The sequence below is a fragment of the Artemia sp. Qi Xiang Cuo genome, chromosome 3 (genome assembly GCF_049724085.1).
Source record: "Artemia sp. Qi Xiang Cuo chromosome 3, ASM4972408v1, whole genome shotgun sequence".
NCBI lineage: Eukaryota > Metazoa > Arthropoda > Branchiopoda > Anostraca > Artemiidae > Artemia > Artemia sp. Qi Xiang Cuo.
In genome coordinates, this window is record NC_142796.1 from 87,178,500 (window position 1) to 87,191,907 (window position 13,408).

The 13,408-nt window shown below is 31.8% G+C and overlaps 1 protein-coding gene across 1 annotated transcript; it reads right to left on the minus strand.

Annotated features, from left to right (window-relative positions):
- Positions 1-418: 418 nt before the first annotated feature.
- Positions 419-6,251, minus strand: Sply (Sphingosine-1-phosphate lyase). Its single transcript, XM_089087209.1, has 2 exons — positions 6,101-6,251; positions 419-1,860 (listed from the first exon to the last, which is right to left on the minus strand). The coding sequence occupies exons 1-2, from the start codon at positions 6,216-6,218 to the stop codon at positions 866-868; spliced, it is 1,113 nt and encodes a 370-aa protein (XP_088943335.1). The 5' UTR covers positions 6,219-6,251; the 3' UTR covers positions 419-865.
- Between the last annotated feature and the right edge of the window lie 7,157 nt (positions 6,252-13,408).

A 13,408-nucleotide genomic window follows, 5' to 3' on the forward strand; every position in this document is an offset into this window, starting at 1 on the left:
ATGATAATATACCTTTTCTGTGCCATAAACCTAATTCTGGTGCTTCCCAACGGTTGCACCCCGCACCACCACCTTATCTGGTTGCTTAACACAGCGTAATTTTACACTCTCGTTAATTTCGTCGTAATATCGTTAATCTTTATTGAATTACTCTTCTCTTTCCTTCCTATACAAATTTTTTATTTTGTAAGTGGATATAAATAAATATATATCTTTCATAAATAACGGCATTTTATAAATAGGTGTTACCTGTCTCTGCGAATCCTGAAGGATTTCTGAAAAAACTTGTACAGGCGCTAAAGCTCACCAAGCTATACTACATGAGAGCTAATCCTAACTGGGATAGGCTTAGGCACTAAGCTACTCTAAATGGGGGGGGGGGGGTAAACCTACCTGGGACAGGCACAAACAAAAAAAGAAATTGGCAAAGAGTTTATTGAGACTAGATAAAGAAAAAATTAACAAATACGTGCGTCACTCCTATACTGATGCTTAGCAGAGGTACCATCAACAAATAAAAGAAGACATATTATGAGAACAACACATCTAAATAAACTATCTTTGATTAATTGTAATTAAGAAAAATCACCATTTGTAGTATTATCTTATCATTCATCCTCTAAAAACCTCACTGAGACAAATTCTGCCTTTACGAGACACAAGGGGTAAAAATCAAATGGTGGAGAGGGAGGGATCAAAGCCAGAGGGAAGTTTAAAAAAATATATGCTACAAGCCTATGGCTTCCTCCTTTATTGGATAAAAAAAATAAAATATTTAGTCTTTCATACTTAAAAAAAGGCCAGAGAGAAAAAAAATATTCAAAGAAGCCCCTATCCAAAACCACCTGAACTCAGCCACATTGGACTAATTTTCATTTTTATCCTCTTTAATACTGTATAGCGCATTCAAATAGACTTTAGCAATATCTCCAATAATAGATCTATCTGGGACTTTTTGGGAGGAGCCATATATTCCAGCTGACCCAGTTGCTGGAACATCTGGGTCGTTCAGTAGCTCTTTGACCTCAGTACGCACAACATCAATAAGCCTATCAATAACTTCATCACTCTTGTGGAAATGTGTAAGTGCAAGGTGAATGGCGGCTGGAAATTGCAGTGGAGCAAATTTAAATCCTTTGCTTGCGAGATTACTTTGAAGTCGATAAATGTCGAATACGTCGGAGCCAATCGCGACAACTGAGACTTCAGGCACACCTAGAACATGAATCCCTTCAATCTGGCGGAAAGCGGCCTCGAGACGACGGGCTTGACTAACTATCTTTCTCGCGCTTTCCACATAGCCATTTACACCATATCGTAGCATCGTAGCCCAACAGGTGGCAATCGGACCACCAGCACGAGAACCGGCAATGGTTGGAGAGGCATAAATTCCACCAGGCCAGTCAGTTGCAACGAAGAACTGTTCATCTCTGTATTTTGGATGCGAAAATAGAAGTACAGACGCACCTTTAGGTGTAAAACCGTACTTATGCGGATCAGCTGAAATGCTGGTAACTCCTTTGACACGGAAATCAAATGGCTTAAGATCATATCCCGCTTGTGCCATAAAAGGAATTAAAAAACCACCAAGACATGCGTCAACATGAACAGGAATATCATATTTTACGCCAAGTTTGGCTATCTCTTGAACTGGGTCAATGCAACCATGGGGAAAAGTAGGTGCTGACGCCACTAGCATACACGTGTTGCGAGAAATAGCGCGGCGCATAGCCCTCATATCACACTGCATTGTTGCGGGGTCGACAGGAACTTTCGTAATTGCCATTCTCAGCAACTCAGCAGCTTTGTCAAATCCAGCGTGAGCAGTTACAGGGATAACCATTTCTGGTCGCCTTATACCTACAAAAAAAGAAGAAAATTAGGTCGGAAATATAAACTTTTAGGATAAGTTCAGACGGTAAATTGTGGTAAATAAAACGTAGACAATAAAGATGTCTGCAATGCATTTCCATCTTGCAAAAAATAATAATAAAAAGTTATGCGGAATGTAAACTGCTCATCTGTATTTTCGATAAGAAAATAGAAATACAGAGGCACCTTTACTCGTAGAAATTTGTTGTTTTGATCGGTTCTATTTTATTGTATTTTTTTTCATTTAGCTTCATATCTTTGCTGAAGACTCTTGTTGATTATACAGCCGATATATCCAAAAAATTTCTTATTCCACGTCAAGCTTTGGATTGCATGTAAGTAAAATTCTCTCTTGAGCAACAGACAGTGCAGTATTAAAATACAAAGTGATAAAGTTATTGGAAAACTGTATATAGTAACAAAGCCACCTGACTACAATTATAAAGTGGGACGCAAAGTGATAAAGTTATTGGAAAACTGTATATAGTAACAAAGCCACCTGACTACAATTATAAAGTGGGACGGTATAATAGGTAGGGTGATAGACTGCTCATAAATAAATTCTAAGACCAAAACAGGTTGAAATAATAATTTCAATAGCTAGATATTTAAGTGTCATAGAAAAAGAAAGGGATTGTTAGCACAAGTGACGAGTTCCACAAGCCCCGGCTCCCTTGTGGGAGCAACCACTACTGAAATATTACAAAAAATCCATCGCGAATACGTTCTCTTTTCTACTGACAGAAAACACCCTTGTTTTGCTTTCCTAACCGTTTTTATATATACTGAATGATGTTTATTACTTTTATTTATAAGTATTATTATTTATAATATATTTTTTGCTTAACGTAAAACATCCATCAAATCATATTGGAAGATAAAAGCTGTTTGAAATAGCAGAGACTCTTAGAATATCAAAAGCACGTATGGGATATACTTTAAACAATACTGTATGCTTTAGCAAGGTTTGTGCGAAGGGTTCAACGTTCAACGTATGCGAGGGTTCAACGTTAGAGGATACCTGACCAACAAGATACTGAAACGAGAAATTTTTTCAAGCGAGAATTTGGCATTCTAAAAAAAAAAAATTAATAAATTTTAGAGAGGTTTTGTCACTATGGGCGAAACTAGGTTATACGACTTCACTCCTGAAAGCATATTATAGTCAAAACAGTCATTACAGTCATTACAGTCAAAACAGTGGGTTGCATCAAACCAGGTGAGCCAGGCTATTTTGAGGGATTCAACGAATCTTACTGTAAAAACGGTTTAACTAAAGTAGGAACCAATAAAAACAATGAATTAGTCTTTCTGGAAGTTATGTTGAGAAATAAAAATAAAAAACGATACAGTGTTGTTTTCTTTGTTAGGCCCGCGACTTTTCAGCCAACCCGAGTGCATTTTTAACACTGAAGTTGGCTTTGCGGAGATCTTTATACAATGGAGTTTTTACATCGGGGTACCGAGATGAAAAAATTATTAGACTAACTAGAAGTAATGTTAAGAAATAAGAATGTAAAAAAGCGCAAAAATATTGTTGTCTCCATTGTTAGGCCTGGGATTTCTTAACTTTTTTCTTTCACATATTTTTTTTCTTGCTTTTTTTAAGCAATGAAGACTGCTTGGAGGAGGTATCATTAATAATATCATTATGGTAATCATTATGGTAATATAAATTACCACAATATCATTAATACAAGACATATTAATGCTTAAGTTATCACTTTTATCGAGAATGTAATAATGTTCTGGCTCGGTCGATAATATCTATATCTTTATATAGAAATAAAGATACATCTCTAGGTCTTACATGTATATATAGATGAGCTAAAGAAACTAAACGAGGAACGAAGGAACGAGAAACAAAAACATTTGAAAAGCTATAGTGAATTGCGAATTTCGGAAACTAAGCGATTAAAAACCAGAAAGTCAGTTTTGATTATTTTGTTACAAATTGAATTTTTTTTTTATATATTTGAAAACTGTTGTAAATTTGAAAAGTTATAGCTAATGATGAATTGCAAAAACTGAGCGATGAGAAGTTACAGTCAGTTTTGACAATTTTGACAAATTGAGAATTTATTTTTGAAACGGTTCTAAATCGATAATTTATATATTTAAATTAGAATAAAGTGAACGCAACAACGATGAGCTTATTACATTGTACAATGTTTTCTTATTTGTTTTAATATGTAATATAGACAGGGAGGCTCTCTTGAGCCTCATTTGCGGCGGAATAAGAGAGAAGGCTCAATTGAGGAATTAGGCTTGTGTCTTACTTTCATAGTATAATCCAGGAACAAAGCTAAAAATGTCAATCTTCTGATGTTCTCATCCCACCCCTTAGTGCTAAAGAGTTAGGGTAGGGGTGAAAACAAAGAGTTGGAGAGTCGAGACAGATCTCAAAGAGAAGTTGAATAAAATTTTCTGTTCAGATTTGCACTCTTCAGCCCTGATAAAAAGAAGAAACTTCCATAAGAAAAGATTCTTATAGGTAAAGTTACTCACCCTCCCATCTCTAAAGTCAGCTCTAAAGTTGAGATTATAGAGAGGCCCAATATTAATTCATATTTGTGTTCACATCACGATCTTGAAATTGCAATGAACCATCGTTAGAACTAAAGAAAGAGGTTAAGAATAAGATTTTTTTCGCATAATTGAGCCCATAATTAATCGTAAAAACCTTAATACTAGTGAGAAAGGTTATGAAAAAGATATCTTGTTGGAAATTTAGATGCCTCCAAGTTCCCTAGATTTAGCAAACTGCTGCCCCAAATTTAGATTTAAAGAGGCTAAACCCGGGTGCCAAAAATGGAGGAACCCAGCAGAGAGGTAGGGGGGGGGGGAAGCTTTCCAAAATTTTGAAAACACTATTTCCATTGAAACTATAAAAAAAAACTAGGTTCCCCTCCCCCCTAGATTTTAAGAACTACCATTTTTGTTTCTTCTTTTAAACATATTGAAAAAACCTTGCCCTACCCCTAAATTTCGGCGAATGGGTATCCCTGGTGAAGAACCGATTTAAATTTTATGAGGAGATGACACGCGGGATAAGTTCCAAGCAAAATCAATTTTGTTATGGTCCCTAATTTCTCAAGGACACCAATTGGGAAGGGAAACAAATGCTCCTCCGAAATTTGTTTGCATTCACATGAAAAAATCACTTTTTTAGTATTTCCATTGAAAACACCACAGAAACCAGAAACCAGAAATTATAAAACAGAAACTAAAAAAATACATTCTGGAATAGAAAATAAGCAACTAACCTAAAGAAAATGGTTTGTATGTACAATACCAAGACTAACAAAACTACCCAAATTCTTTACTCCTTAGATACTGTTATCCCATAATATGACTTCTAATCATTCCTCCCACCCATCCACTCTTGAGAAACTTCCTCCCTTAATTATTTAAAGCCCCTTACAGCACCTCAAAAAATGATCAAATTCCCCATTACATTCCCAACATATGAGACAGAAAAGGACACCAGTGTAGACCTAACAATTTCTCCAGTATTTTCACCTATCTACGAATGGAAAAAGTATCCTACTGCTGATACTACCCACTTTCATTCCTCCCTACTAGGTCCCGCCTTAAAGTAACTATATATAAATGGTAACTAGCACTGACGGGTTGGAAACCTTTAACGTGCATTGCATAGTCTCTGAAGGCTCCACAGGCAAGATTAAAGATTCAGTTCCACAAGCGGTGACAATTCCATATGTATCATGTGATCTATTGAATATGCAAGCAACCATTTGAACAATCTCTCCTGAATAGGAACCTGTCTTGAGCCAAAAACTCCTCAAACTTTTCTCCGACCTCCAAATGGCAATTCTTCCCTCTTACTAACATTACCCACTTCATTTTCTCCCAACTTGGCCCCACCTTAAAGTAACTAGATATAATGGTAACTAGCATTGAAGGGTTGGATACCTTTAACGTGCATGGTATAATCTCTGAAGGCTCCACAGGCAAGATTAAAGATTCAGTTCCACAAGCGGTGACAATTCCATATGTATCATGTGATCTATTGAATATGCAAGCAACCATTTGAACAATCTCTCCTGAATAGGAACCTGTCTTGAACCAAAAACTCCTCAAACTTTTCTAGCCCTCCAAATGGCAATTCTTCCCTCTTACTAACATTACCCACTTTATTTTCTCCCAACTTGGCCCCACCTTAAAGTAACTAGATAATGTTAACTAGCATTAAAGGGTTGGATACCTTTAACGTGCATGGCATAGTCTCTGAAGGCTTTGCAAGCAAGAACTAAAGATTCAGTTCCACAAGAAGTGACAGTTCCACATGCTTCATTTGTTCCGTTGAAGAGGCGAGCAACCATTTGAACAATCTCTGCTTCTATGTTACGAAGACCTGTAAAATAGCAGCCTTGTAAATTAATGTAAACATTTTTTTTGTTTAGATGCATGGAAGAAAATCTTTCCGTGCCCTGAACAAAAAGTCGTATCTCACATTTCATAATTTTGTTCTAGAATGATTGTATGGTTCTAAAGCGAATTTCAAGAAAAAGTATAAAAAAAAAATGAATCATACAAAACTACAAGAAATTATGAAGAAAGATTACAATTTTATCTTTTTGGGAGGGAGGATTGAGGGTAAAAGATTGAATGCCTTTACCCACCTCCCCCTGTGTAAATACCTCACTTAACAAACTCGTGAAAGCAGATAAAACAGTGTCACAGAAGTAAAATTTATGCTTGAGTGGGTGAATCGATATGCGTCTGCAGCGGATGGTGAACAATCATTCTTTTCTTCATTTAAGGTTTTACTTCATTTTTGTCATTTAAAAACGAAAAGTATTGCAACAATTACGCAATTTTATTTTTTTATTTTATAGGGAAGAATATCTTCAATTAAAAATAACTTTTCCATAAAACAAGTTTTTCAAAGAAAAGTGAAGAGCTCCACTAAGCTAAAAATGAGCAGAAATAAAGTCAAATAACCTTCCAAGCATAAAGCTAACACAAATCACCATTAATAAATAAATAAAACTAAAAAACAAACAGAATTTATAATAGATAACGGAATCAAACTAAAAACAAGCAAAAATTAACATGGATAGGGCCAACAGCCCCCACGCCTTCTCAAGAACAGAACAAAATTTGAATTTTACTGAAAAAAAAAAAACCGTGGATCATCAGTCTGATATACATATACTGATATTTATTCCTTAAAGTCATTAATAATTTTTTATTTATTAAAGTAAAAAAAATGAAAACATTTTAAGCGTATTTTGCGGCGGCGCTGCCGATGATATTGCTTATATACCTATATATTATTGATATACCTTACATATTATCTGAAAACCTGAGTAGAAGGCTATCTTATACTCCCAGGACTCACCCCTGCTGCCACCTACAACTTTTTTTTACATAATTTATGTCTGTTTGTTGTCAGTGAGAATGAAAAAACAGGAATTTTGTCACATTTATAGATGTTTCTATGGTTTTTGTCAGTGAGAATTTGAAAAAACAGGACGTTTCTCATATTTAAGTCTGTTTGTTGTCAGTGAGAATGAAAAAACAGAAACTTTATCACATTTACGGATGTCAACAGCAATTTATGTCTAGGCCCCTATTGATCCGACGAGAACCACGTGGTTTATGGTTTTCGCACTGAGAATGAAAAAACAGAAACTTTCTCACATTTACGGATGTCAACAGCAATTTATGATACTGTCAACATTTCTCCAGGAATAGATCTAAATCATTAATGTCTTTGCCTCGGAAACAACTCTTTTGGTCGAACTCCAAAAGATATTAATAACCAAACGCCATGGAAACAATTCTCAAAGAAACATCTTAGCGATGAATTGTTTTATCGCGGGAATCAGGTTTCTTATTAATTTGAAATGCCTCAGCGCAGAGATGCCAAAAACAAAAGGAACACGCTGAATTTACGTTTAGGGATTATTTGGGCGAAACTGTTTTAGACAGGTTATGGAATTATTTCGGCGAAACAGTTAGAGACATTTTAAAAGATGATTTTAAAAGATGATTTTAGAAGAGGATTTGAGGGTGAAACTCTGTGATCGTTATAATACACAAGTTCCATTTGAACAATGTTGTGAGGCCCCCTACCACAACCCCAAAGGGTTACGATCCCCCCAACCCCACCCCAAATGAATCCACCCGTCCTCAAAGGTCCCCCAAGCTCCCAAAGGCCCCCCCAGACCCCCAAAGGACCCCCCGGGCCCCAAAGGCCCCCTCCCCCCTTGGACCCCAAAGGGTCCCCCTCCCTCTCCTCCCCTCCTCACCTTCCCATCCTCCACCCTCTCCCTCCCTCTCCTCCCCCTCCTCACCTTCCCCTCCCCACCCCTCCTCCCCTCCCCTCCCCTTCCCTCCCCCATTTTTAAATATTTTATGATACTGACTAAGTTTTAGTTCAGAGTTTCGAGTTTTAGCTTAGAGTCTTAGCTTAGAGTTTTTTGTTAGAGTTATAGTTTAGTTTAATTTTAGTTACAGTTAAGAATTTAGAGTTTTAGCTTAGAGTCTTAGCTTAAAGTTATAGTTTGTTTAAGTTTTAGTTAATAGTTTAGAGTTTTTAGCTTAGAGTTTTTGTTGAAGTTCTAGTTTAGTTTAGTTTTAGTTAATAGTTTAGAGTTTTAGCTTAGACTCTTAGCTTAGAGTTTTTGTTAGAGTTCTAGTTTAGTTTAGTTTTATTTAAGATTTTAGATTTTTTAGCTTAGAGTCTTATCTTAAAGTTTCAGTTTGGTTTAGTTTTATTTATGAGTTTTTTTTATATTATAGTCGTATAGTAGAGTTTTTTTTATATTTCTTTTTTATTTTAGTTTTAGTTAATATTTTATAGTTTTTAGATTATATTATTAGCTTATATTTTTATTAAGAGTTATAGTTTAGTTTAGTTTTACTTAAGAGTTTATAGTTTTAGCTTAGAGTCTCAGCTTAGAGTTTTTGTAAGAGTTCTAGTTTATTTTAGTTTTAGTTAAGAGTTTAGTGTTTTTAGCTTAGAGTCTTAGCTTAGAGTTTATGTTGAAGTTCTAGTATAGTTTAGAGTTTTAGCTTAGAGTCTTAGCTTAGAGTTTTTGAGTTTAGAGTTTACCATAGAGTCTTAGCTTAGAGTTTTAGTTAGAGTTCTAGTTTAGTTTAGTTTTAGCTACAGTTCAGAATATAGAGTTTTAGCTTAGAGTTTTAGCTTAAAGTTATATTTTGGTTAATTTTTATTTATGATTTTAGAGTTTTTAGCTTATTTTTTTTTTTTTTTTTCTATTTTATTTTATATTTTTATTAGCTTTTTTTTTTTTTTATTATATTATTATATTTGATTTTTTTTTATAGTTCTGTTTTATTTTATTTTTATTTAAGAGTTTACAGTTTTTAGCTTAGAGTCTTAGCTTAAAGTTTTTGTTTGGTTTAGTTTTATTTAAGAGTTTTTTTTAGCTTAGATTCTTAGCTTAGAGTTTTTGTTAGAGTTCTAGTTTAGTTTAGTTTTAGTTAAGAGTTTAGAGTTTTTAGCTTAGAGTCTTAGCTTAGAGTTTTATTCAGAGTTCTAGTTTAATTTAGTTTAGTTTAGTTACAGTTCAGAATTTAGAGTTTTAGGTTAGAGTCATTGCTTATAATTTTACTTAAAGTTGTAGTTTGGTTAAGTTTTAGTTACAAGTTTCGAGTTTTAGCTCGGAGTATTAGATTATAGTTATTTTTATAGTTGATGTTTAGTTTAATTTTAGTTATAAATTTGATGTTTTAACTTTGAGTTTCAGTTATAGTTCTAGTTTAGTTTACTTTTAGTTAAGAGTTTAGAGTTTTTAGCTTAGAGTCTTAGCTTAAAGTTTTAGTTTGGTTTAGCTTTAGTTAACACATTAGAGTTTTATTTGATTCTAATCTTATCTTCGAGTTTTTGTTAGAGATATAGTATAGTTTAATTTTATTTAATAGCTTATAGTTTCTAGATAAGATTCTTATCTTAGAGTTTTATTAAGAGTTATAGTTTAGTTTAGTTTAGTTACAGTTCAGAATTTAGAGTTTTAGCTTAGAGTCATAGCTTATAATTTTACTTAAAGTTGTAGTTTGGTCAAGTTTTAGTTAAGAGTTTCGAGTTTTAGCTTAGTGTATTAGCTTAGAGTTTTTGTTATATTTATTTTTTACTTTAGTTTTATATAATAGTTTAGATTTTTACCTTATAGTATTATCTTATAGTTTTAGTTAGAGTGGAAGTTTATTTTAGTTAAAGTTAAGAATTTAGAGTTTTAGATTAGAGTCATAGACTGGAGTTTTACTTAAAGTTATAGTTTGTCTAAGTTTTAGTTAAGAGTTTTGAGTTTTAGCTTAGAGTCTTAGCTTAGAGTTTTTTGTTAGAGTTCTAGTATAGTTTAATTTTAGTTAAGAGTTTGATGTTTTACCTTAGAGTTTAAGTTAGAGTTCTAGTTTAGTTTAGTTTTAGTTATGAGTTTTGTATTTAACCTAAGAGTCTTAGCTTGCAGTTCTAGCTTAGTTTACTATTACAATAGAGCTCAATGTTTCTTCTTTGAGTCTCAGCTTAGAGTTTATGTAAGATTAATACTTCATTTTAGTTTTAGTCATGAGGGTAGTGTTTTAGCGTAGAGTCTTAGCTTAGAGTTTATTTTGTATTTCTTTCCTAGTGTAGTTTTAGTTTAGAGTCTTAGATTATAGTCTTATCTTAGAGTTTTTTTTAGAGTTGAAGTTTATCTTAGTTTTAGTTAAGAGTTTAGAGTTTTTTTTTTTTAGATTTATAGTTTATTTTAATTTTATTTAAGAGTTTGATTTTTTACCTTTGAGTTTAAGTTAGAGTTCTAGTTTAGTTTAGTTTTAGTTAAGGGTTTAGAGTTTACCATAGAGTCTTAGCTTAGAGTTTTTGTTAGAGTTCTAGTTTAGTTTAGTTTTAGTTACAGTTCAGAATTTAGAGTTTTAGCTTAGAGTCTTAGCTTAGAGTTTTACTTAAAGTCATAGTTTGGTTAAGTTTTAGTTAAGAATTTAGAGTTTTTAGCTTAGAGTTTTTGTTGAAGTTCTAGTTTAGTTTAGTTTTAGTTAAGAATTTAGAGTTTTTAGCTTAGAGTCGTAGCTTAGTTTTATTCAGAGTTCTAATTTAGTTTAGTTTAGCTACAGTTCAGAATTTAGAGTTTTAGCTTAGAGTCATAGCTTATAATTTTACTTAAAGTTGTAGCTTGGTTAAGTTTTAGTTAAAAGTTTTGAGTTTTATCTTAGAGTCTTAGCTTAGAGTTTTTGTTAGAGTTGAAGTTTATTTTAATTTTAGTTAAGAATTTGATGTTTTACCTTTGATTTTCAGTTAGAATTCTAGTTTAGTTTAGTTTTAGTTAAGAGTTTAGAGTTTTTAGCTTATAGTCACCTTAAAGTTTTAGTTTGGTTTAGTTTTAGTTAAAAGTTAAGAGTTTTTTTTACTTCGAGTCTTAGCTTATAGTTTTGGTTAGAGTTAAAGTTTAGTTTAGTTTTAGTTAAGAGTTTAGAGTTTTTAGCTTAGAGTAGTATATAATAGTTTTATTCATATTTCTAGTTTAGTTTAGTTTAGTTACATTTAATAATTTAGATTTTTATATTAGAATAATAGATTATAATTTTACTTAATGTTGTAGTTTGGTTAAGTTTTAGTTAAGAGTTTCGAGTTTTAGCTTAGAGTCTTAGCTCAGAGTTTTTGTTAGAGTTATAGTTTAGTTTAGTTTTAGTTAATAGTTTAGATTTTTAACTTGGAGTATTAGCTCAGAGTTTTAGTTACATTTGAATTTTAGTTTAGTAACAGTTAATAATGTATAGTTTTAGCTTATAGTAATAGCTTATAGTTTTACTTGAAGTTTTAGTTTGGCTAAGTTTTAGTTAAGAGTTTCTAGTTTTAGCTTAGAGTCTTAGCTTGGAGTTTTTGTTAGAGTTCTAGTTTAGTTTAATTTTAGTTAAGAGTTTGATGTTTTACCTTTGAGTTTCAGTTAGAGTTCTAGTTTAGTTTAGTTTTAGTTAAGAGTTTGGTGTTTTACCTTAGAGTCTTAGCTTAGAGTTCTAGTTTAGTTTAGTTTTACTTAAGAGTTTAGAGTTTTAGCTTAGAGTATCAGCTTAGAGTTTTTGTTAGAGTTCTAGTCTATTTTAGTTTTAGTTAAGAGGTTAGTGTTTTTAGCTTAGAGTCCTGGCTTAGAGTTTATGTTGAAGTTCTAGTATAGTTTAGTTTTAGTTTAGAGTTTTAGCTTAGAGTCTTAGCTTAGAGTTTTTAGAGTTGAAGTTTAGTTTAGTTTTAGTTAAGAGTTTAGAGTTTTTTTTTGTTATATTTATAGTTTATTTTAATTTTATTTAATATTTCTATTTTTTAAATTTGATCTTATTTTATATTTGTATTTTATTATATTTTTATTTAAGATTTTTGATTTTAACATAGAGTCTTAGCTTAGAGTTTTATTTAGAGTTATAGTTTAGTTTAGTTTTAGTTACAGTTCAGATTTTAGAGTTGTAGCTTAGAGTCATAGCTTAGAGTTTTACTTAAAGTTATAGTTTGGTTAAGTTTTAGTTAAGAGTTTAGAGTTTTTAGCTTAGAGTTTTTGTTGAAGTTATAGTTTAGTTTAATTTTAGTTAAGAGTTTAGAGTTTTTAGCTTAGACTTTTTGTTAGAGTTCTAGTTTAGTTTAGTTTAGTTAAGAGTTTAGAGTTTTTAGCTTAGAGTCATAGCTTATAATTTTAGTTTGATTTAATTTTAGTTAAGAGTTTCGAGTTTTAGCTTAGAGTTTTTGTTAGAGTTCTAGTTTAGTTTTAGTTAAGAGTTTAGAGTTGTTTTTTTTGTTAGAGTTCTAGTTTAGTTTAATTTTAGTTAATAGTTTTATTTTTTAACTTTTAGTTTCAGATAGAGTTATAGTTTATTATAGTTTTAGTTAATAGTTTATAGTTTACCATAGAGTCTTAGCTCAGAGTTTTAGTTAGAGTTCTAGTTTAGTTTAGTTTTAGTTAAGAGTTTAGAGTTTTACCTTAGAGTCTTAGCTTAGAGTTTTAGTTAGATTTGAAGTTTAGTTTAGTTACAGTTAAGAATTTAGAGTTTTAGCTTAGAGTCATAGCTTAGAGTTTTACTTAAAGTTTTAGTTTTAGTAAGACTAAGTTTTAGTTAATAGTTTAGAATTTTAGCTTAGAGTATTAGCTTAGAGTTTTTTGTTATAGATATATTATATTTCAATTTTATTAAATAGATTTGTTTCTTACCTCTTCGTTTATTTAATAGTTCTAGTTTAGTTTAGTTTTATTTTATATTTTGTTGTTTAAAATTATATTCATATATTATAGTTCTAGTTTAGTTTAGTTTTAGTTAATAGTTTAGAGTTTACCATAGAGTCTTAGCTCAGAGTTTTAGTTAGAGTTCTAGTTTAGTTTAGTTTTAGTTAAGAGTTTAGTGTTTTTAGCTTAGAGTCTTAGCTTAGAGTTTATGTTAAAGTTCTAGTATAGTTTAGTTTTAGTTTAGAGTTTTATCTTAGAGTCTTAGCTTAGAGTTTTTGTTAGAGTTGAAGTTTAGTTTAGTTTAGTTAAGAGTTTAGAGTTTTTTTTTGTTAGAGTTC